This window comes from Leucoraja erinacea, chromosome 1, assembly GCF_028641065.1.
Source record: "Leucoraja erinacea ecotype New England chromosome 1, Leri_hhj_1, whole genome shotgun sequence".
NCBI classification, from domain to species: Eukaryota; Metazoa; Chordata; class Chondrichthyes; order Rajiformes; family Rajidae; genus Leucoraja; species Leucoraja erinaceus.
The window spans coordinates 138,961,955-138,988,060 of NC_073377.1; the positions used below are offsets into that span (position 1 = coordinate 138,961,955).

General features: G+C 45.5%; 1 protein-coding gene across 9 annotated transcripts in view; it reads left to right on the top strand.

Moving 5' to 3' along the window:
* trim2a (tripartite motif containing 2a) overlaps positions 1 to 26,106 on the top strand; it is a 139,795-nt gene that overhangs the window by 59,811 nt on the left and 53,878 nt on the right. For all 9 annotated transcript variants that reach the window (XM_055644325.1, XM_055644334.1, XM_055644308.1 and 6 more), the window contains 2 exons: positions 16,960 to 17,197; positions 20,565 to 20,716. In XM_055644325.1, coding sequence (XP_055500300.1) covers positions 16,960 to 17,197; positions 20,565 to 20,716 — 390 coding nt within the window. The remainder of the gene's footprint in view (positions 1 to 16,959; positions 17,198 to 20,564; positions 20,717 to 26,106) is intronic.

Here is a 26,106-nt window from a genome sequence, read left to right on the forward strand (position 1 = left end):
GGTGACCAAGGCTGGGAGCTGAACATCCAGGGATATTCAATATTCAGGAGGGATAGAGAGAAAGGAAAAGGAGGTGGGGTAGCGTTGCTGATTAGAGAGGAGATTAACGCAATGGAAAGGAAGGACATTAGTTTGGAGGATGTGGAATCGGTATGGGTAGAGCTGTGAAACACTAAGGGGCAGAAAACGCTAGTGGGAGTTGTTTACCGGCCACCTAACAATAGTAGTGAAGTTGGAGATGGTATCAAACAGGAAATTAGAAATGCGTGCGACAAAGGCAAAACAGTTATAATGGGTGACTTCAATCTACATATAGATTGGGTGAATCAAATTGGCAGGGGTGCTGAGGAAGAGGATTTCTTGGAATGTATGCGGGATAGTTATCTAAATCAACATGTAGAGGAACCAACGAGAGAGCTATTTTAGACTGGGTATTGAGTAATGATGAAGGCTTAGTTAGCAGTCTTGTTGTACGTGCCCCCTTGGGCAAGAGTGACCATAATATGGTTGAGTTCTTCATTAGGATGGAGAGTGACATTGTTAATTCAGAAACAATGGTTCTGAACTTAAAGAAAGGTAACTTTGAGGATATGAGACGTGAATTGGCCAAGATTGACTGGCAATTAATTCTAAAAGGGTTGACAGTGGATATGCAATGGAAGACATTTAAAGACTGCATGGATGAACTACAAAAAATGTTCATCCCAGTTTGGCAAAAGAATAAATCAGGGAAGGTAGTACATCCCTGGATAACAAGGGAAATCCGGGATAGTATCAAAGCGAAGGATGATGTGTACAAATTAGCCAGAAAAAGCAGCATACCGGAGGACTGGGAGAAATTCAGAGACCCGCAGAGGAGGACAAAGGGCTTAATTAGAAAAGGAAAAATAGATTATGAAAGAAAACTGGCAGGGAACATAAAAACTGACTGCAAAACTTTTTATAGATATGTGAAAAGAAAGAGATTAGTTAAAACAAATGTAGGTCCCCTGCAGTCAGAAACAGGTGAGTTGATCATGGGGAACAAGGATATGGCGGACCAATTGAATAACTACTTTGGTTCCGTCTTCACTAAGGAAGACATAAATAATCTGCCGGAAATAGCAGGGGACCGCGGGTCAAAGGAGTTGGAGGAATTGAGTGAAATCCAGGTTAGCCGGGAAGTGGTGTTGGGTAAATTGAATGGATTAAAGGCCGATAAATCCCCAGGGCCAGATAGGCTGCATCCCAGAGTACTTAAGGAAGTAGCTCCAGAAATAGTGGATGCATTAGTAATAATCTTTCAAAACTCTTTAGATTCTGGAGTAGTTCCTGAGGATTGGCGGGTAGCAAACGTAACCCCACTTTTTAAGAAGGGAGGGAGAGAGAAAACGGGGAATTACAGACCAGTTAGTCTAATATCGGTAGTGTTGAAACTGCTAGAGTCAGTTATTAAAGATGGGATAGCAGCACATTTGGAAAGTGGTGAAATCATTGGACAAAGTCAGCATGGATTTACGAAAGGTAAATCATGTCTGACGAATCTTATAGAATTTTTCGAGGATGTAACTAGTAGCGTGGATAGGGGAGAACCAGTGGATGTGGTGTATCTGGACTTCCAGAAGGCTTTTGACAAGGTCCCACATAAGAGATTAGTATACAAACTTAAAGCACACGGCATTGGGGGTTCAGTATTGATGTGGATAGAGAACTGGCTGACAAACAGGAAGCAAAGAGTAGGAGTAAACGGGTCCATTTCACAATGGCAGGCAGTGACTAGTGGGGTACTGCAAGGCTCAGTGCTGGGACCCCAGCTATTTACAATATATATTAATGATCTGGATGAGGGAATTGAAGGCAATATCTCCAAGTTTGCGGATGACACTAAGCTGGGGGGCAGTGCTAGCTGTGAGGAGGATGCTAGGAGACTGCAAGGTGACTTGGATAGGCTGGGTGAGTGGGCAAATGTTTGGCAGATGCAGTATAATGTGGATAAATGTGAGGTTATCTATTTTGGTGGCAAAAACAGGAAAGCAGACTATTATCTAAATGGTGGCTGACTAGGAAAAGGGGAGATGCAGCGAGATCTGGGTGTCATGGTACACCAGTCATTGAAAGTAGGCATGCAGGTGCAGCAGGCAGTGAAGAAAGCGAATGGTATGTTAGCTTTCATAGCAAAAGGATTTGAGTATAGGAGCAGGGAGGTTCTACTGCAGTTGTACAGGGTTTTGGTGAGACCACACCTGGAGTATTGCGTACAGTTTTGGTCTCCAAATCTGAGGAAGGACATTATAGCCATAGAGGGAGTGCAGAGAAGGTTCACCAGACTGATTTCTGGGATGTCAGGACTGTCTTATGAAGAAAGACTGGATAGACTTGGTTTATACTCTCTAGAATTTAGGAGATTGAGAGGGGATTTTATAGAAACTTACAAAATTCTTAAGGGGTTGGACAGGCTAGATGCAGGAAGATTGTTCCCGATGTTGGGGAAGTCCAGGACAAGGGGTCACAGCTTAAGGATAAGGGGGAAATCCTTTAAAACCGAGATGAGAAGAACTTTTTTCACACAGAGTGGTGAATCTTTGGAACTCTCTGCCACAGAGGGTAGTCGAGGCCAGTTCATTGGCTATATTTAAGAGGGTTAGATGTGGCCCTTGTGGCTAAGGGGACCAGAGGGTATGGAGAGAAGGCAGGTACGGGATACTGAGTTGGATGATCAGCCATGATCATATTGAATGGCGGTGCAGGCTCGAAGGGCCGAATGGCCTACTCCTGCACCTAATTTCTATGTTTCTTTGTTTCTAAGTTTGTGAATCCTCTGCATTTCCCTCCTGGAATCAACAATTGGAAATCAGTTCCTCAAGGTTTCAAGATCAGTTTATTGTCATGTGTACCAATTAAGGTACAGTGAAATTCGAATTACCATACAGCCAAATTAAAAAAAAAAAAGCAACAAGACACACAACTACATAAAAGTTAACATAAACATCCACCACAGTGGATACCCCACATTCCTCACTGTGATGGAAGGCAAAAGCCCAATCTCCTTTGTCTTTTATTCTCCCGGAGTCGGGGCAGTTGAACCATCTGCATCGGGGTGATCGAAGCTCCTATGGCTTGGAGTTCCCGAAGTCGGTCTCTAACCAGAGACCACAAGCTCCTTGATGTTAAAGATCGCAGGTTCCTGCGTTTGGAGCCCCAAAGTCAATCCCCGACAGGGATCGGCATCTCCACGATGTTAAGTCCGCAGGCTCCCGCGGTGGAGCTCTCGATGTCGTTCTCCAGCAAAGACTGCCAACTACTCGATGTTAGGCCGCAGTGTGGACGGAGATACGATACGGAAAAAAATCACATCTCCGTCGAGGTAAGTAATTAGAAAATGTTTTCCCCAACTCTTTTCTCCAACTCTTTTCCCCAACTCTTTTGTCACCCAGAGAGTTGTGAATCTGTAGAATTCTCTACCACAGAAGGCAGTGGAGGCCAATTCACTGAATGCTTTCAAGAGAGAGTTAGATATAGCTTTTGGGGTTAACGGAATCAAGAGATATGGGGAGAAAGCAGGAACGGGGTATTGATTTTGGATGATCAGCCATGATCATATTGAATGGCGATGCTGGCTCGAACTCCTGCACCTATTTTCTGTGTGTCTTTGTGTGGGTTTTCACCGGGTGCTCTGGTTTCCTCGCACATTCCAAAGACGTGCCAGTTTGTAGGTTAATTGGTTTCTGTAAAATACCCCTAGTGTGTGGGATATAGAACTAGTGTACGGGTGATCAAGAGTCTGAATGGATTCGGTGGGCTGAAGGTCCCGTTTCCGTGCTGCATCGCTGAACTCTCTTATCTCTAACTGCAAAATCTAAAAGATATTTGACTAGTGCATGGATAGGAACGGTTGAGAGCAATACGGGCCAAATGCAGGCAAATGAACCGAACTCAGGAGCACACCTTGGCCAGCATGGACAAGTTGAGCTGAAGGGCCTGTTTCTCTGCTGTATGACTCTTTCTATTACAATACAATAATACAATACAATACAATCATACTTTATTAGCCAAGTATGTTTTGCAACATACGAGGAATTTAATTTGCCATACAGTAATACAAATAAAAAGCAACGGAACACACAAATTGCATTTTAACATAAACATCCACCACAGTGACCCCTCCACATTCCTCATTGTGAGGGAAGGCGAAAAAAAGTTCAATCTCTTCCCTTTGTTCTCCCGCAGTCGGGGGGCCTCTAACCGGGACGATCTGACCCCCTAGCCGGCGGTGGGTCTCCGCGTCGGGGGCAGCAAGCTCATGCGTCGGGGCGATCAGCTCCTGCTTTGGGGGGATGTTAGCTCCCCGCCGGGCGATCTGACCCCCGGGTCAAGCCTTCTGCGTCGTTGGAGCTCCCGACATCTACGGCCTCTCCTGAGACTGCGAGCAGTTACTGACGATAAAGTCCGCAGGCTGCGGTTGGAGCGATTCAAGGCAAGGGATCAGCTCCGATGGTAAGTCCACGTCCCGCGGTGGGGCTCAAAGTCGGTCCCGAGGAGGCCTCCAGCTCCACGATGTTAGGCCGCAGAGCGACCGGAGATACGACCCTGAAAACGATCGCATCTCTGACACCCTCCCCTTCCCGCACTTAAAACAAACAAGAGAACATTAACACATACTTTTATTATACATTCAAAGCCACAACATATAGACTTTTGGTCTATTGAGGAGTGGAGAGTTATGCAGAATATATATATGAGAGTGAAGCCATTTGCAAGATTGGATCAGCCATGATATTGAATGGCAGGGGAGTTTCATCTGCAGGACCATCTGGCTAACTCTTGCTCTTTTTTATTTTTTGTGCTCTGTTCGTGGCAGCAGAAGGCTCGGTAATTTGATGACAATCAGTTAAAGGCCAGCTGTCCAAGTTTAGGACCCGCTGCTGCTGCTACAAAAGGGATGGTGTTTTTAGTGGGGTTTGTGATGTTTGTCTGCTTTGATCCTTGCTACACGTAATGCTATAGCGATGTCCTCATTAAGATGCATGATCGGCTGTAAATGGGGAGTTGTCAGTGCTTGGTATTCTGTGCGAGTTCCATTGTTCTGGCCATCTTTTCTTTTGCAATCAGTTGCCTGAAAAATAGGATGTCCTTTATCAAGCTCATATGAGGTGGCATATTTCTCTGTTTAAAAATACAGTTGGCATGTCTTATTGCAGGACAAAAATCATGCTAGATTCAACTGATAAAATGTATTTCCAGGGCGATCACGGTGGCGCAGCAATAGAGTTGCTGCCTTACAGCGAATGCAGCGCCGGAGACCCGGGTTCGATCTCGATTACAGGTGCTGTCTGTATGGAGTTTGTATGCTCTCCCTGTGACCTGCGTGGGTTTTCTCCGAGATCTTCGGTTTCCTCCCACATTCCAACGATGTACGGGTTTGTAGGCTAATTGGATTGGTAAATGTAAAAATTGTCCCTAGTGGGTGTAGGATAGTGTTAATATGCGGGGATCGCTGGTCGGCTTGGAACCGCTGGGCTGAAGGGCCTGTTTCCGCGCAGTATCTCTAACCTAAACTAAACAGATACAGATTATGTATCCATATCCTAAAATAATCTCTATTTCTGGAAGTCCGGAGGGTGGCTAATATTGTAGCTTTAGTTGAGAATGGCTGTTCGCACCAACCAGGGAACTACAGTTTGATGTGCCAAACATCAATGGTGGCTACGTTACTGGAGGGGACTCCGAGGGACAAGATCTACTGCCATTTCGATAGACAAGGATAGGGAGCGTCTAAAAGAGCTGCTGCCTCACAGTGCTACAGTCCTGGGTTCGAACCTGATCTCGGATGCTGTCTGTTTGAAGGTTGCATGTTCTCCCTATGAGTGGGTTTCCTCCGGATACTCCAGTTTCCTCCCATATCCCAAAGACATGCAGATTTGTTGGTTAATGGCCCTATAGATTGCAGCCTAGTGTGCAGGGAGTGGATGCAAATGGGGAAAAGCACAGACCATGTATGAAAGGGGGTAGATAAAAATGCTGGAGAAACTCAGCGGGAGATGCAGCATCTATGGTGTGAAGGAAAAGGTGACGTTTTGGGTCGAGACCCTTCGTCTCGACCCGAAACGTCACCTTTTCCTTCGTGAATCAGTGTGGACGCGGTGGGTCGACGAGCCCGTTTCTGTCCTGTACCTTTCCATAAATTATCTTTACCATGGGAAATAATGTCTTAAATTTGACCAAGGCTTTTTGTAGAGGACACCAAGAGGATTTGATGAGGACAGGATGGTGAACATTTTTCCTGCATCTAGCTTGTCCAGTCCTTTTATAATTTTATATGTTTCTATAAGATCCACCCTCATCCTTCTTAACTCCAATGAATACAACCCTAGTCTTTTCAATCTTTCCTCATATGACAGTCCCGCCATCCCAGGGATCAATCTCGTGAACCTACGCTGCACTGCCTCAATCACAAGGATGTCCTTCCTCAAATTAGGAGACCAAAACTGTACACAGTACTCCAGATGTGGTCTCACCAGAGGAAGAAGAAGTTTACAGAAATATTTAAATCAAAGAGGGAGAGGTTGTAGGAGCGCAGGAGGATGAAGTGTGATCTTATAGAGGTGTATAAAATCATGAGATAAATATATTGGGTAAATGCACAGAGTCTTTTGCCCAGAGTATGTGAATCGAGGACCAGAGGACATAGGGTCAAGGTGAAGGGGAAAATAATTTATAGGAATCTGTGGGGTAACCTATTCCCACAAGGGGTGGTGGGTGTATGGAACAAGCTGCCAAATGAGGTCGTTGTGGGAAGGACTATTGCAACATTTAGTCATGTACATGGATAGGACACATTTAGATGGATATAGACCAAATGCATCTAGTTGAGACTAGTGTAGATGGGACGTTGGTCGGTGTGGACAAGTTGGGCCAAAGGGCCTGTTTCCACGCTGTTTCACTCAATGACTGTAAACTAGAAAAGTGAATCAATGAATGGTCGTTGTAATTTAACCCTGACAAATGTGAGAGAGTGCATTTTTGGTGCGTCAAACCTGGTATGGTAACTTTCTCTTCCCCAACAGTGACTGCGAATTCCTTGGTGCAAAAGACTTAGATACAACAGAATTTCTTAGGTGTGTTGAACTAGGTTTCTTGAAATGGCATGTAGATGGTCCAACTGAGGACCTTACTAGTCCTTGTATTGGGAAATGACCCTGGTCAATTGGTGTCTTTGAGAATCTCTGGAATTCATTGCCACAGAGACTGTGGAGGCCAAGTCAATGGATATTTTTAAGGCAGAGATAGATAGATTCTTGATTAGTATGGGTGTTGGGGGTTATGGGGAGAAGGCAGGAGAATGGGGTTAGGAGGGAGAGATAGATCAGCCATGATTGAATGGCAGAGTGGACGATGGGCCGAATGGCCTAATTCTGCTCCTATTACTTATGACCTTACGACGCTAATCATGTAACCAATAAGCAAGTTCTTGGATATACGTTATCAGGCCGCTAAGATTTATCTACCTTCCTACATTTTAAGATGTCCAGCAACACCTCTATTTTAAAGTGGGGCTGAGACCCGGGACGTCATTGCCAGGCCCGGACCACCGAAACTGCCACCGCCGACTTGCACTGGCTCCCTGGTGCCACTGAAACATCTGCCGACACTGACTCTCACCGTCTAGGGGCCACTGACACTTTGTCTGCTGACCCGTACCGTTACCATAGCACCCTTGCCGGCCCCCACCAGCGACTCCGCCGACCCTCGCCTCTCCACCGCCCAACAGCGGGCCAGAGCCGTTGCCTCGCCTGAGTCCCAGGCTCAGCACCAGGCCCACAGGCCTCCATGATGCAGACTGACAGCACGTGGTCCGACTCTGCTGGGTCTTAATGCTCCTCCCCACCCCCCCTCTTACAGGGAACCTCACCAATGATTCCACTGGGTCTTCCCCTCTCTGGAGCTGGAGTAACTCACTGGAGTAACTCTTGATTCTTGGTTTCCTGGCCCTCCAAAAATATTCCAAATAGAATTTAAACTAGAGTGGACCCACCACAACCAAACTCCAAACTTTGAAAGATAACAGCCTATTGCATTTTATCTGTTTATTTATTGTGTATATATATGGTCTATAGTATATAGACACACTGAACTTTTATCTCCTGTTCTGTATTATGTTTACATATTCTGTTGTGCTGCAGCAAGCAAGAATGTCATTGCCCTATCTGGGACACATGACAATAAAACTCTCTTGACTCTTGACTTAAGCAAAAAAGGGTTCTTGGGGATAAAAGAGCCACCTTAAATTAAGTTGCGTCTGGTTGGTACCTATGGTAGGGTGAAGATTATTCCATGCTTTAATTGTGCGGGGGAACTTCACGGAGCAGACAACAACTCTGGATAGAAGAAATTGGGTGACATTTCGGGTAGAGACCCTTCTTTAGATTTTCTCTGGTTTTAGTGTTTTTAGTTTAATTTAAAGGTACAGCGTGGAAACAGGCCCTTCATCCCACCGAGTCCACGCCGACCACCGATCACCCGTACACTAGTCCTATCCCACACATTAGCGACGTAAGTCAAGAGTGTTTTATTCTCTCACGTCCCAGTTAGAACAATGAAATTCTTACTTGCAGCAGGACAACAGAATATGTAAACTTAATACACTGTAAACAATGTTATAAACGAGAAAACAGAACTCCATACAGACAGCATCCATATTCAGGATCAATTCCGGGTCTCTGGCAATTTTAGGCAGCAACCTTATGGCCAATGTACTGCCCCATAGTCTTGAACTGAATTAAAACATACAGTAGCTGTAAAGGGGGACATAGCGTCACTTAGAGATTTAAGACTGAAAATGGATAGTTTCTTTTTTTTAGTAAACAAAGTTATCAACGTATAATTTTTTGTGTGTTGGAAATAAAATATAATGGCACAGCTGGTGGACTTGCTCCCTCACACGCCAGAGATCTGTGTTCGATCCTGTCCTCGGGCACTGTCTGTGTTGAATTTGCACATTCTCCCTGCAAGCGTGTGGGTTTCCTCCCACATCCCAAAGACGCATTGGCTTTATAGGTTAACTTGTCTCTGTAAATTTCCCCTAATGTGTAGGGAGTGGGTGAGGAAAGTGGGATAACAAAACTGGTGTGAATGGGTAGACGGGTAGAATGGGTAGATGGGTCGGAACGCCTGTTGAATGTTTAGTAGAGTGTTAAATTTGTTCGTGATACATGTATTTTTTTTTATTTCTATTTATTTTTCATGCACACTGAATGGACACTGGTTGAGCAACGTTTTTTTGTTTCCTCTGGGTATGCGAATACTCAGGAAATGACAATAAAGATATACAATACAATACAATACAATACAATAGACAAAAATGCTGGGAAAACTCAGCAGGCGAGGCAGTATCTATGGAGCGAAGGAAAAGGGCAACGTTTCGGGTCGAGACCCTTCTTCAGACTGATGTGAAGGTGCAGGGGGGAAGGGAAGAAAAAAAGGAAGATGCGGAGACGGTGGGCTGAGAGAGACCTGGTAAGCGGAGGAGAAAGCAGGGACTAACTGAAATTGGAGGTCAATGTTCATACCGCTGGGATCTAAACTGGCCAAGCGAAATACGAGGTACTGCTCCTCTAACTTGCGGTGGTCTCACTCTGGCCATGGAGGAGGCCCAGGACAGAAAGGTCGGATTCTGAATGGGAGGGGGAGTTGAAGTGCTGAGCCACCGGGAAATCTGGTTGGTTATTGCGAACCGCGAGGAGAGGGCGAAGTGATCGGCAAGCCTACACTTGGTCTCACCAATGTAGGGCAGCTAATACCTCGAGCAGCGGATGCAATAGATGAGTTTGGAGGAGGTGCAGGTGAACCTTTGCCGCACCTGGAAAGACTGCTTGGGTCCTTGAATGGAGTCAAGGGGGGAGGTAAAGCGACAAGTGTAGCATTTCCTGCGGTTGCAAGGGAAAGTGCCAGGAGAGGGGGTGGTTTGGGTGGGAAGCGACAAATTGACCAGGGCGTTACGGAGGGAGTGGTCTCTGCAGAAAGCCGACAGGGGAGGAGATGGGAAGATGTGGCCAGTGGTGGGATCCCGTTGGTAGACAAAGCTGGAGAAAATCAACATGTGAGGCAACATCTATGGAGCGAAGGAATAGGTGACGTTTCTAGGTCGAGACCCATCTTCAGACTGATGTCGGGAGGGGTGGGGTGGCGGGTAAAAGAAAGGAAGAGGCGGAGACAGTGGGCTGTGGGAGAGCTGGGAATGGGAGGGGAAGGAGGGAGAAAGCAAGGACTACCTGAAATTGGAGAAGCCAATGTTCATACCGCTGGGGTGTAAACTACACAAGCAAAATATGAGGTGCTGTGGTCCTCCAATTTGCGGTGGGCCTCACTCTGGCCATGGAGGAGGCCCAGGACAGAAAGGTCGGATTCGGAAAGGGAGGGGGAGTTGAACTGCTGAGCCATCTGGAGATCAGGTTAGTTATTGCGAATTGAGTGGAGGTGTTGTGCGAAGCCATCGCCAAGCCTGCGCTTGTTCTCACCGAGGTTAATCATATGCTGAATAATCCAACCAGATTTTTGTTTGAAAGTGGAAAGAGAAATTCAATATGATCAGCCATGATCATATTGAATGGCGGTGCAGGCTCGAAGGGCCGAATGGCCTACTCCTGCACCTAATTTCTATGTTTCTATGTTTCTAAATTGCATTCATTGCAACATGTAAAAAGAGATGAGATACCGGATTGTAATTTTGCTGCAAGTCATTGTGGAATATATCATGTCTTGATTAGTGAATATGTTTAGTTTGCGACTTTACTTGAAGCAGAAATAATATGTGAATGTTTCATTGACCATAATTCTGGCTGGCAACTACGCACTTCTTCCGAGCACATTATCGCAAGCTGTCTTAAATGACCACCTAAACTGTAATTTGGCAACCTAAAAAGCTGCCGAGGTTGCCCGGCTGACAACAGGGAAAAAAAGTTAAGTGAGAGCCCTGCTTATCCATGGACCATGATCACACAGATTCTTCTGGCTGTCTGCCTTCCACAGCCTCCAACCTTATTGTTCCCCAGCCCCGCACAGATCGTTTTTACCTTCTCTCCAAAATCCACAAACACAACTGCCCTGGCCAAGAAGGAACTGCAGATGCTGGAAAATCGAAGGTACACAAAAATGCTGTAGAAACTCAGCGGGTGTAGCAGCATCTATGGAGCGAAGGAAATAGGTAACATTTCGGGCCGAAACCCTTCTTCAGACTGAAGAGGGGTTTCATCAGTCTGAAGAAGGGTTTCGGCCCAAAACGTTACCTATTTCCTTTGCTCCATAGATGCTGCTGCACCCGCTGAGTTTCTCCATCATTTTTGTGTACCTTGTCCTGGCAGACCCATTGTTTCTGCCTGCTCCTGTCCCACGGAAATGATACCCATGTTCCTCGAATCCATTCTATCGGCCACAAACACCCCCCTCTTCCCCCCCCCCCCCCATCCATCCATCCCTCTCTTTTCCTGGGTCCAAGATACCTCCAATGTTTCAGCGAGATCAAACGCAGACTGGGCTGAACACCTTCAGTCAGTCTGCCTGAACCTACCTGATCTCCTGGTTGCCAAAAACCTTTAACTTTCCTTCCCATTCTCATGCAGACCTTTAGGTCCTGGGCCTCCTTCATTGTCAGAGTGAGGACAAGGGCAAATAGAAGGGGCAGCACCTTATATTTTGTTTGGGCAGCTTACACCCCAGCGGCATCAATATTGATTGAAGTAACCCTTGCTTTTCCTCTCTCTTCATCTCTCACTCACCTTAGTTCTCCGACTAGTTTCAGTTGTCCTGTTGAGTTCCACTGTCTGTATAACGGGTTTTCACCCAGCCCATAGTCAACAATGGAACATGGTGGGGTCCACCTTTTCTTGATCATTGTGGCTTTTTGCATATCTTTCATTCAAATTGTAATAGAGTCATAGTCATAGAGTGACACAGTGTGGAAACAGGCCATTCAGCCCAACGTGCCCACACCGGCCAACATGTCCCAGCTACACTAGTCCCACCTGCCTGCATTTGGTCCATATCCCTCCAAACCTGTCCTATCCATGTACCTGTCTGACTGTTTCTTAAACGTTGAAATAGTTCCTGCCTCAACTACATCCTCTGGCAGCTTGTTCCATTCACTCACCACCCTATGTGTGAAAATATTACCCCTCATATTCCTATTACATGTTTTCTCCTTCACCTTAAACTTATGTCCTCTGGTACTCAATTCACCTACTCTTGGCAAGAGACTCTGTGCATCTACCCAATTTATTTCCCTCATAATTTTATATACCTCTAGAATATCACCCCTCATCCTCCTGCACTTCAAGGAATAGAGTCCCAGCCTACTCAACCTCTCCCTATAGCTCAGACCTAGTCCCAGCAACATCCGCATACATCTTCTCTGTACCCTTTCCAGCTTGACAACACCTTTCTGATAACATGATGCCCAGAACGGAACACAATATTCTAAATACAGCCTCACCAACGTCTTATACAACTGCAACATGACCTTCCAACTTCTATACTCAATAGTCTGCCTGATGAGGGCCAATGTGCCAAAATAATTTTTGACCAGCCTATCTATATGCGACTCCACCTTCAATGAACCATGCACCTGATTTCCTAGATCCCTCTGCTCTACAACACTCCCCAGAGCCCTACCATTCACTGTGTAGGTCCTGCCCATGTTAGACTTCCCAAAATGCAAGTTGAAGGTGGTTGCTGGAGTTTGCAGGTCTTCTGCAACCTCCGGAAACCACCTTCAACTAGCATCGCAACCGGCTTCGACTAACAAATTACCGATTTTTAAAACGGCAACTTATTTTTAGTCGCGGCCGGTTTTGAATTTTTTGAAATAATCGCCGGAACATAGAAGAAGAGGAAACCACTTTCGACCATTATGGATTCTGAAAAACCTCCGGGAACCGCATGGAAACCTTGGGTGGGGCGCTAGGTCTCCAGAGGTTTTCGTTCAGGTTTCCTAAGTGGGACAGGGGCATTAAGGAATCGCTGAACGAAAGGGAATCCATAACCTCAGGGAGGCGCGCAGTTACAGTAAGAACCTTACCTGTAAATACCGGGTAGACCGTCATGGAGTCCGGAGTCGAGGCCGTCGGGCAGGATCTCCCAGCAGCAACAATGCTGGAAGTGCTGACTGTAAGGAAATTCCAGATCTCAGGGGATTCCCCGAGCTCGCAGTGACCCGTAAGTACTGTACCTGTAAACAGCGAGGAGGGCTCCATGGAGTACGGGAAAGTGACTTATGGTCAACTCTGCGCGGTGCTCAGACGTGGCAGTGCTGTTCAACACCTGCTCTCCATACCTGGAACATCTGGCGGTGAAGTGCCGTCCCTTCTATCTCCCAAGGGAATTCACCTCCATCATCCTGACCGCGGTCTACACCCAACCCCAGGCAGACGTCCGGCACTGGAGGAGCTGCACGCCGTGGACAATAAACACCAGACGTCTTACCCCGAGGTATTTACCACCATAGCTGGGGACTTCAATAAAGCAAACCTAAAGAAATCACTCCCTAACTTCCACCAACATGTCTCCTGCTGCACCAAAGACCCTCGACCACTGCTACACCACCATCAAGAATGCATATTGCTCTATTCCTCGCCCTCACTTCGGTAAATCCGACCACACCGTGGTGCTGCTTCTTCCTGCCTACAGTCAGCAATTGAGGAGCGCACCCCCAGAGGTGAGGACAGTACAGAGCTGGTTGGGGGGTGAATTTTTCAACGGACCTGAACGAATATGCCACATTCTTTATAGAGAAATGTGTGGAGGACTTGATCCCCACTAAAACCTTCCGAGTGTTTCCCAATCAGAAGCCTTGGATGAACTTTGGGATCCGCTCTCTCCTGAAGACCAGACGCTGGGCATTCATGTCTGATGATACAGTGGTCTACAAGAAGTCCAGATACGACCTTGGTAAGGCCATCAAAAAGGCCAAAAGGGACCTGCTCCAAACTGGAGGATGAGACAGATGTTCGGCAGCTGTGACAGGGCCTGAATGCAATCACCTCTTCCCACCTGCTTTAAAAGAGCATCAATAATACCAGTGTCCAAGAAGAGTAAGGTGACGTGCCTCAATGACTATCGACCAGTGGCATTAACGCCAGTGGTGATGAAGTGCTTTGAGAGGTTGATCATGGCGAAAATCAACTCGTACCTCGACAAAAACCTGGACCCTCTGCAGTTCGCTTACCGCCACAACAGATCAACGGTGGATGTGATCTCGCTGGCTCTCCACTCTGCTCTGGACCACTTGGACAACAAAAACTCATATGTCAGGCTGTTATTCATTGACTACAGCTCGGCATTTAATACAATCATCCCCTCCAAGCTGGTGACCAAACTCGCAGAACTGGGACTCTGCGCATCCCTCTGCAATTGGATCTTCGACTTCCTCATTCACAGACCACAGTCTGTCCGTATTGGTGGAAATGTGTCAGCCTCGATAACAATCAGCACGGGAGCACCTCAAGGCTGCGTGCTCAACCCCCTGCTGTACTCACTCTATACTCATGACTGCGTAGCCGGTCATAGTGTGAACTCCATCATCAAGTTCGCTGACGACACCACTGTTGTGGGACGTATCACTGATGGAGATGAGTCAGAGTACAGAAGTGAGATCGACTGACTGATCAAATGGTGCCAGCACAATAACCTGGTTCTCAACACCAGCAAAACCAAGGAACTGATTGTGGACTTTGGAAGGGGAGGATGGGGACCCTTTTATATCAATGGGTCGATGATGGAGAGGGTCAAGAGCTTCAAATTCCTGGGCGTGCATATCTCTGAAGATCTCTCCTGGTCCGATGCAATTATAAAGAAAGCACATCAGCGCCTCTACTTCCTGAGAAGATTACGGAGAGTCAGTATGTTGAGGAGTAGTCTCTCTAACTTCGACAGGTGCACAGTAGCGAGCATGCTGACCGGTTGCATTGTGGCTTGGTTCAGCAACTAGGTAACGTTTTGGGCCAAAACCCTTCTTCAGACTGAAGAAGGGTTTCGGCCCGAAACGTTACCTATTTCCTTCGCTCCATAGATGCTGCTGCACCCGCTGAGTTTCTCCAGCATTTTTGTGTACCTTCGATTTTCCAGCATCTGCAGTCCCTTCTTGACAACTCTTGAATCTTGTTTGTGGTCCCAAAATGATCCCCATAGATTCGTCACAGCACCTGCGCTGCCTATTTCCCAAGAACAAGGCCAGGCTTTGACCTCTCCCTGGTAGAGCCCTCTAAATACTGCTTGAGGAAGCCTTCCTGACTACACACAACAAATTCCACCCCATCTATACCCTTCAAACAAAGGCAGACACAGTCTATATTAGGGAATTGAAAATGTATTTATTATTCTTGCAACTTTCTGCAATCTCCCTGCATGATTGTTCTTCTAATTATGGTTGATGATTTAGGGCCTATAGTGCAACCCAGACAAGGCTGTCAACTCCTTATTTATCTGCTTCATTAAGATGTCTCAATGGATGATCCCTCAATTACTTCATTTCTGGCTGCTGCCCTGGAGTTCTCCTTAATCAAAAATGCAACTCACCTTCATGTCTTTCACCTTTTATTCCATAGTAGTACCTGTACACTGAGACACTAAACTCCCTTCCCATGCCCTGAGTCCATCCACCTTAGTACCCAACACTGAGGGCCAAATACCTTGTGTTACCTCAGCAAGGCCGGCAGCATAAGTGAATAACCTACACAGTGAATGGTAGAGCTCTGGGAAGTGTTGTGGGACAGAGGGATCTAGGAGTGCAGGTACATGGTTCCTTGAAGCTGGTGTCACAGGTAAATAGGGTGGTAGATAAAGCTTTTGGTACATTGGCCTTAATCACTCGTTGTATTGAGTGGAGATGTTGGGAGGCCATGTTACAGTTGTATTACTTGTTGGTGAGGCAGCATTTAACGTATTGTGTTCAGTTTTGGGCACAATGTTACAGGAAAGATGTTGTCAAGTTGCATTGGGTACAGAGCAGATTTACAAGGATGTTCCCTGGATTAGAGGGTCTGAGCTATTGGGAGAGGGTGAGTAGGCTGGGTCTTTATTCCCTGGAGCGCAGGAGGGTGAGGGGAGATTTTACAGGGGGTGCATAAAATCATGAGAGGAATAGATCGGGTAGACGCACAGAGTCTATTGCCCGGTGTGGGGGAATCGACAACCAGGGGACATAGGTTTAAGGTGAATGGGGAAAGATTTTATAAAAAATCTTAGGGGTACCATTTTCATGCAAAGGGTGATGGGTGTATGGACGAGGTAGCTGAGGCAGGGACTCTCGCAACATTTAAGAAGCAATTAGACGGGTACATAGATAGGACAGGTTTCAAGGGATATGGGCCAAACGCAGACAAGTGGGGCTAGTGTAGATGGGACATGTTGGTTGGTGTGGGCAAGTTGGGCTGAAGGGCATGTTTCCAAGCTGTATGACTCTATGCCTCCATATCGCCTGTCCATGTACTCCAGGGGTGCTGCCTGACACGTTGAGTTACTCCAGCGCTTTGTGCTTTTTTTGTAAACCATCATCTGCAGTTCCTTGTTGCTCTATCAGAAGTGACAAGCTTCCTCAGTTGTTTTCTCATTCTTAAAGTTTTATATTGTGTTTGCCTTTTGTTTTCCAAGTTGTACCTCCTTTCTTCATGTACAGCTCTATATGTTGGATTGTGTTGGATTACTGGGAATTTACAATACTCAGAAAACAAAAACAGCATTGATGCTACCAATTATTTGGCTGTAAAACGTTTTAACCACACCAGGATAATTGTTACATTTTAGTGCCTAGCTTTATGTTATGTGCTATTACTTGGAGTTCTAATATGGTTGCATTTGCATGACTAATTCTGTTCTTGACAAATTAATATTCAGTGATTTTTTTTTTGTGTGGACACATTTGGAGATCAAATTTATTTCCAATGTAAATATCAATTTCAAAAGTATATAATGACTCTTGATTTTGCTCTTCAGGTGTCTGCAAAACTACATTCCTGCCTATAGTTTAACACTTTCCTGCCCGGTGTGTCGCCAGACGTCCATTTTGCCTGAAAAGGGAGTTTGTGCACTACAGAATAATTTCTTCATTACAAACCTGATGGATGTTCTTCAGCGGACTCCTGACAACAACTGTGAGGACTCCTCCATTCTGGAGACGGTCACAGCAGGAGCAGCAGGGAAACCCCTATCCTGCCCAAATCATGATGGAAAAGTAAGTTGGGCAGAGTACCTGTAGTAAATGTATCTGTACTCTGAATCAGTTCTGTAAAGGTGATTTAGACAATAGGCAATAGGTGCAGAAGTAGGCCATTCTCCCCTCCGGCCCTTCGAACCAGCAAAGCCATTCAATGTGATCATGGCTGATCATCCCCAATCAGTACCCCGTTCCTGCCTTATCCCCATATCCCCTGATTCCGCTATCTTTAAGAGCCCTATCTAACTCTCTCTTGATTTGCCATCCTGTGATGACAGTAATTATGTTTAGGAGATATTCAAATACAGGCAAGGTACAGAAGGAACTGGGAATAGTGTGGATGGGGATACTGTTCAGCATGGATGTGGTTACAGGGCCTGTGTTTGTGTAATATGACTCAAATTCCATGAGTCAAGTCAACTTTATTTGTCACATACACATATAAGATGTGCAGTGAAATGAAAGTGGCAATGCCTGCGGATTGTGCAAAAACTACTGAACAGAATAGAACAGAATCAGTATTTACATGTGAGAATTTTTTTAAAGACATAACACAACAATAAATTAGTATAGTAAATTAGTCGCTGGTGAGATAAGAGTTTACAGTCCTGATGGCCTGTGGGAAGAAACTCCATCTCATCCTCTCTGTTTTCACAGCATGACAGCGGAGGCGTTTGCCTGACTGTAGCAGCTGGAATAGTCTGTTGCTGGGGTAGTAGGGGTCCCTTACATTAGTGACTGTACATTAGTTGTATTAATTACAATCAACTCGTTTGGTAGGTGTTTTTCATTTCTTCTTTCATGGATATTTTTCTCATGTTGTATTGCAATTTAATTGTCTTGCTGCATTCAAAACCCTTGGTAGAGAATAAGTCTGCTAATCATTCACCTATAAATCATCATAAGGCACTCTGCAATTGTGTAGTGTCTGGATACCTGCATTCATTCCATTCTCGATGCTGAGTGTTTTCTGTGGAATGAAAAATCAGTGTTTTCTCTTCTCTGGGAAAAAAAAAGAAAATAAAACGAAAAGAAAAACTACAGGTGCTGAAAATCCTGAAATCAATACATAAAATGCTAAGAAAATTCAGCAGGTTGAGCCGCATCTGCGGAAAGATGAACAGTCAAGGATTAAGTCCTGGGGTGTGAAATGTTAACTATTTCTTTGTCCACAGACTCTCTTTGACCTGCTGAGCTTTTCCATCGGTTTCCACTTTGAATCGGTTCCAAATTGGAGCAAAAGCCGTGTCCCACAATGTTTGGGTTGGGAATTGTAGGGAAGACCTAATCTCCTGGTGAATCAAGTTATTGCTTTTCCTTGCCCACTCCTGCTGCTCCAGTATTCCTGTCTCCTTCCTCCAGAGACTTTGTTCACACGGTGGGATTGTGTGCAGAATCAGGTGCTGTTTTTGCAAACTTAGTAATGTGTGGAGTGAGCCGCAGCAGAAATATTTCCCATCCAATTGTCCATCTGCTTAATTAGGATTTCTGAAAGATAATTTAAAGTGTTTTTCTGATGCACCAAAACTCAATGATAGGGAGGGCAATTGGGTGCCACGATGACGTAGTGGTAGAGCTACTGCCTTAGAGCGCCAGAGACCCGAGTTCGATCCTGACTACGGCCGCTGTCTGTACGGAGTTTGTACATTCTCCCCGTGACCTGCGTGGGTTTTCTCCAAGATCTTTGGTTTCCTCCCACACTCCAAAGACGTACAGGTTTGTAGGTTAATTGGTTTTGTATATAAATGTAAAATTGTCCCTAGTGTGTGTAGGGCAGTGTTAATGTGCGGGGATCGCTGGTTGGTGTGGAAACGGTGGGCTGAAGGGCCTGATTCCGTGCTGTATCTCTAAACTAAATTGCAACCCTGCAAGCACAGCAACAGTAGGAATGCAATTGGGACTACTTGAGTGGGAGTAATCACTTCCTACATAGATTAATCATTCGCAAATTATTATCGTTCATTATTCAGATTTAAAAAAGATCCAGCTGTTAAATTAGCTTTGCACTTTATTGGATTTGGCTCTTATTTTTTAAAAAGCCCTGACGGAAGTGGGCAGGCAGTACAAGAGAAGGGTCGTGTCGGTTGGAGCAACGTGGCACCATTGTAATTATAAATAATAGATGCCTTGTATTGGTGTTTATCTTGTCTGGCGGATTTTCCTGCAAAGTTGCACAAGGAAATTTTGTATTTTGATTCATCTTTTCAAAATCTTGGTATTCCTGGTGAGGCCTGTAGTTATTGTCCATTATTATTATTTGCCTTTGGACGGAATCTTTGCTGGTCAATTGAGAGCCGTTTCTACCTATCACTGCAGTCAGGGCTATTTCTAGCAGCTAATTACTCTGCCATCTGATGTATCTTTGGGAGTTGAGGAGCAATAGAGCAAACCCACAATGTCACAGTGAGAATTAGGAAGGAACTGTGCAATTATGCTCTCTACAGCTTACCCCGTTAGTCCAGTTCAGTAAAACACTGTCATGCACTGGATGAACTAACTCTTTATTCTCACTCACAAACAAACTTCCTATACGATACCTAACCAACACCGCGGGTCCGATCCTTGTTTCTACTCATCCAAGCCCTTCAACCTCGTGGGAATAGACACCTCCAGACAGTCAACAGAGTCATAAGTGCACTTCCAGAAGATCAACTCCAATCCATGTGGTGTCCTCTCATTTATACTGTATCGGACCCATGGCGCGAAAATACATGGGGGGGGGGGGGGACATGGGGGGGCCAGCCACAGCCATCCTGGTTAGTTTGGAACTATTTAGTTTAGTTTAGTTTAGAGATACAGCGCGGAAACGGCCCACTGTGTCCACGCCGACCAGCGATCCCGGCACATTAACACTATCCTACACACACCAGGGACAATTTTACATTTACACCAAGCCATTTAACATGCAAACCTGAACGTCTTTGGATTGTGGAAGGAAACCGAAGATCTCGGAGAAAACCCAGGCAGGTCACTGGGAGAACATACAAACTCCATACGGACAAGCACCCATACAGACCCATATGGACAAGGATGGAACCTGGGTCTCTGGCGCCGTAAGGCAGTAGCTCTACCACTACGCCACCGTGCCGCCCACTGTAGTCTGAGATTTTAGCTCGGCTTCTCGGCTGTTCGACTAGTAATTTAGATTTTGCAACACAATCGATGTCTATTCAAAAGCTAACATAACCCCGCAATACTGGAAATGAATTTTAGTTTTTAATCCTGAATAAGTGTTTGAAGAGATTGTAATGATTAAATGTGTTAAATCTTAAATTTGGATTAACTGTGTACATATGTTGCAAATGTGAGATCTTTTAAAGTGTTCAAATAAATGATTTATTTCCCCCTCCCGTCTAATGTAATGAGTGCTGCTGCCTTTCCGCAGGTGATGGAGGTTTATTGCCAATCTTGTGAGACAGCAATGTGTCACGAATGCACGGAAGGGGAACATGCTGAACACCCGACTGTTCTTCTCAAGGATGTGGTCGAGCAGCACAAAGCTTCATTGAAGACAGAACTAGAGGCTGCCAAACAGAGGTACAGTTTTACTGCATCATGTACTTATGGCTTTATATCTGATTATTATAATATTGAATATGATTTCTTAAATATAACTTAATTGGGGTTAAACTGCAGAGAGAGTGGGAGGTGAAGTTATTTTTAAGGCAGTGATAGATAGGTTCTTGATTAGTACGGGTTTAGGCGTTAAGGGGAGAAGGCACGAGAATGGGGTTAGGAGGAAAAGATAGATCAGCCATGATTGAATGGTGGAGTAGACTTGATGGGCTGAATGGCCTAATTCTGCTCCTATCACTTAGGAACATGAATTTATGAACATATTGTTTCAATTTACAGGAAAACAAATTCTTAAATTACAGAGGGAAGGGCTGGATGGAAATCAATTAATGTGGTGGACAAAATTGTCCAGGGATAAGAATAATTTTGGTGCTATCCAAGAGAAGATAATTGTTAATCATTACTGATTTGTCTAGAGGAATGTAAATAAAGAGAAAAGAATGGGGGTAGTGGTAAGAGGAAACAAAAAAAGATTTGAAGCTTTGAGATGTTTTGCTTTCCCTTCTATAGAAAATATCCCATTATGCTGAAAAGAGTGCAGAGAAGATTTATAAGGATACTGTCAGGACCTGAGGGCCTAAACATTATGGAGAGGCTGGGCAGGCTAGGACTTTATTCCTTGGAGCCCAGGAGGCTGAGGCGTTATCTTAGAGTTGCTAAAAATCATGAAGGGAATAAATAGTGTGAGTCTTTTTCCAAGCATAGAGGACTGCAGAACTAAGGTGTGGGGGAAAAGGTCTAGTTCCATGTTATTCCACTATCGCATCCAGTCGCTACATATTTAGGGCAATTTAAGCGCTGGAGACCCGGGTTCGATCGTGACTGTATGGAGTTTGGATGTTCTCCTCATGACCTGCGTGGATTTTCTCTGAGATCTTCAGTCTCCTCCCACAATCCAAAGACGTACATGTTTGTAGGTTAATTGGTTGTGGTATAAATGTAAATTGTCCCTAGTGTGTGTAGGATAGTTTTAGTGTGTGGGGATTGCATGTCGGGCGCACTTGGTGGACCGAAGGACCTGGATCCCTAAACTAAACTAGTGTGAATTAATATATATGTATAAAATTACTTGATAATGATCGTGGAGGCAAAATCTTTATATTAGACCAATAATTTTCTCACGTGCTGGGGAGCTTGGGACAGTTAATAGAAGTGTTCTGAGGACAGTCAGTATTACAGTCAAGGAGGTGCTGAACACCCTAATGGGCCTGTCCCACTTACGCGACTGCCCGCACCCGTCATAGGTCGTTACAGGTTGTCGGAAATTTTCAACATGATGAAAATCCAGCGGCGACCAGAATAAGGTGCGACTCTTTGGGCGACTACTCACGACCATACAGGCTTCACCCCGTGACATGTCGCCAGGGTGTCGCCTGTATAGTCTTGAGTAGTCTTCTAGTCACCCAAAGAGTTGTAGCGACTTTCTGGCCGCCGCTGAATTTTCAACATGTTGAAAATTTTCGGCAACCTATGACGGGTGCCGGCAGTCGCCGAGAATGTCGCGTAAGTGGGACAGGCCCTTAAGGCATATGAAGGTAGACAAATCTCCCAGGCCCGGTCAGATATATCCGAGGTCACGGTGGGAAGCTGGAGAAGAAATTGCAGCCACCATGGCTGAGGTATATGAATCAACGTTAGATACGGGTGAGGTGCTGGAAGACTGGAGGGCGACTAATATTGTGCCTCTATTTATGAAGGGCAAGGAAATGCCTGGGAACTCTAGATCAATGAGCCTAACATCTGTGGTAGGAAGTTACTGGAGAGTATTCTAAGATAAGATGTATATTCAGTTGGATAGACAGGGATTGTCAACATGTTGATTAGGGAAAGTCGGCAGGGTTTTGAACATGGGAGATAGTCACATGAATATGAGTTTTTAAAGAAGTAACCAAAAACATTGATGAATGCAGAGCCATAGGTTTTCTATAGGCATTTCAGCAAGGCATTTGATAAGGTTCCACAAGGTAGGCTCCTTGGAAAGGTTAGATTGCATGGGATCCAGGGAGAACCAGCAGAGTAGATAGGAAATTCATTGGGCATCATGAAAGGAAGCAGAGGGTCATGGTGAAGGTTGTTTATCAGACTGGAAGCTTGTGACTAGTATTGTGCCTTAGGGTTTGGTGTTGGATCCATTGCTATTTGTGATTTATATTAATTATTTGGATGAGAATGTATAAGGCATGATTAGTATGTTTGCAGATGACACTAAAATAGATGATATTGTAAATTGCATGGATTGTTGTCAAAAATTGCAGTGGGATCTTGATCAGTTGGGCAAGTGGGGATGGTTAATGGCGTCCAAGTCTGAGGTGCTGCATTTTAGGATGTCAAAACAGGGAAGACCTTCATTGTGAATGGTCGAGCTGTATGGACTGTTGTAGAGTAGAGGGATCGAAGAATCCCTCATAGTTCCTTGAAAGTGACATCAAAGGTAGATAGTGTTAAAGAAAGAACTACAGATGCTCGAAAAATCGAACATAGACAAAAATACAGAAGAAACTCAGCAGGTGAGGCAGCATCTATGGAGAGAAGGAATAGCTGACGATTCGGGTCGAAAAGAAGGGTCTGGACCCGAAACTTCACCAATTCCTTCTCTCGGGTTCTCACGATTCAATAACCTCTCGCTAGGGTTAGTTAGCAGTCTTGTTGTGCATGACCCCTTGGGCAAGAGTGACCATAATATGGTTTAGTTCTTTATTAGGATGGAGAGTGACATAATTAATTCAGAAACAAGGGTTCTGAACTTAAAGAAAGGTAACTTTGAGGGTATGAGAAGTGAATTGGCCAAGATAGACTGGCTATTGATTCTTAAAGGGTTGACGGTGGATGTGCAATGGAAGGCATTTAAAGACTGCATGGATTGTTCATCCCAGTTTGGAAGATGAATAAATCAGGGAAGGTAGTGCATTCGTGGATAACAAGGGAAATCAAGGTTGGTATCAAAACAAAAGATGAAGCATACAAATTAGCAGCCTACCAGAGGACTGGGAGATATTCAGTCCAGCAGAGGAGAACAAAGGGCTTAATTAGGAAAGAGAAAATAGATTATGAAAGAAAACTGGCAGGGGACATAAAAACTGACTGCAAAGGGTTTTATAGATATGTGAAGAGAAAAAGATTTGTTAAAACAAATGTAGGTCCCTTGCAGTCAGGAACAGGTGAATTGATCATGGGGAACGAAGACATGGCAGACCAATTGAATAACTACTTTGGTTCTGTCTTCACTAAGGAAGACATAAATAATCTGCCGGAAATAGCAGGGGACTGGGGGTCAAATGAGATGGAGGAACTGAGTGAAATACAGGTTAGCCGGGAAGTGGTGTTAGGTAAATTGAATAGATTAAAAGCCGATAAATCCCCAGGGCCAGATAGGCTGCATCCCAGAGTACTTAGAATTACCTTTATTGTCATTCAGACCTTACGGTCTGAACGAAATTTCGTGCCTGCAGTCATACATACAATAATACAATAATAAACAACAATAAACACAAATTAACATCCACCACAGTGAGTCCTCCAAGCACCTCCTCACTGTGATGGAGGCAAAAATCTTAGGGTTGCAGTCTCTTCCCTCCTCTTCTCCCTCTGCGCTGAGGCGATTCCCCACCGGGCGATGGTACAAACAGTCCTGCGGCTCACCGAACCCCGCAAACGGGCCGGCTCAAACACCGCAGCCCGAGGTGGTCGAAGCTGCCGCCCTCCAGTCCAGCGGACGCAGCTGCTGGCCTGCGGCTGAACCCCGGACTCGGGTCACTGCCGCCAGAATGCCGTCCCAGCCACCGGAGCACCGTTCCAGCCCCGAGCCGGATCGCCCTCACGTGAGTGCCATTCCTCCCTCGGGCTGGGCCGCCCCAATGGGAGCGCCATTCCACCCTCGAGCTGGGCCGCTCCGACGGGAGCGCCATTCCACCCTCGAGCTGGGCCGCTCCGGCGGGAGCGCCACAGCCCCTCACGGGAGAGTCTCAGCCCCGCGCCAGGCCGCCCTCACGGGAGCGTCACAGCCCCTCACGGGAGCGCCGTTCCAGCCCCGAGCCGGACCGCCCTCACGGGAGCAAGCGCAGGGCAAGATGGGATAGCAGCACATTTGGAAAGTGGTGAAATCATTGCACAAAGTCAGCATGGATTTATGAAAGGTAAATCATGTCTGACGAATCTTATACAATTTTTCGAGGATGTAACTAGTAGAGTGGATAAGGGAGAACCAGTGGATGTGATATATCTGGACTTTCAGAAGGCTTTCTACAAGGTCCCACATAAGAGATTACTATACAAACTTAAAGCACACAGTATTGGAGGTTCAGTATTGATGTGGATAGAGAACTGGCTGGCAGACAGGAAGCAAAGAGTAGGAGTAAACGGGTCCTTTTCAGAATGGCAGGCAGTGACTAGTGGGGTACCGCAAGGCTCAGTGCTGGGACCCCAGCTATTTACAATATATATTAATGATTTGGACAGGGAAATTGAATGCAACATCTCCAAGTTTGCGGATGACACGAAGCTGGGGGGCAGTGTTAGCCGTGAGGAGGATGCTAGGAGGCTGCAAGGTGACTTGGATAGGTTGGGTGAGTGGGCAAATGTATGGCAGATGCAGTGGATAAATGTGGATAAATGTGAGGTTATCCACTTTGGTGGCAAAAACAGAAAATAGACTATTATCTGAATGGTGGCCGATTAGGAAAAGGGGAGATGCAACGAGACCTGGGTGTCAAGGTACACCAGTCATTGAAAGTAGGCATGCATGGGCAGCAGGCAGTGAAGAAAGCGAATGGTATGTTAGCATTCATAGCAAAAGGATTTGAGTATAGGAGCAGGGAGGTTCTACTGCAATTGTACAGGGTCTTGGTGAGACCACACCTGAAGTATTGCGTACAGTTTTAATCTGAGGAAAGAAATTCTTGCCATAGAGGGAGTACAGAGAAGGTTCACCAGACTGATTACTGGGATGTCAGGACTTTCATATGAAGAAAAACTGGATAGACTCGGCTTGTACTCGCTAAAATGTAGAAGATTGAGGGAGGATCTTATAGAAACTCACAATTTTTTTAAGGGGTTGGACAGACTAGATGCAGGAAGATTGTTCCCGATCTTGGGGAAGTCCAGAACAAGGGGTCACAGTTTAAGGATAAGGGGGAAATCTTTTAGGACAGAGATGAGAAAAACATTTTTCATCCAGAGAGTGGTGAATCTCAGAAAGTAGTCGAGGCCAGTTCATTGGCTACATTTAAGAGGGAGTTAGATGTGGCCCTTGTGGCTAAAGGGGTCAGGGGGTATGGAGAGAAGGCAGGTACAGGATACTGAGTTGGATGATCAGCCATGATCATATTGAATGGCGGTGCAGGCTCAAAGGGCTG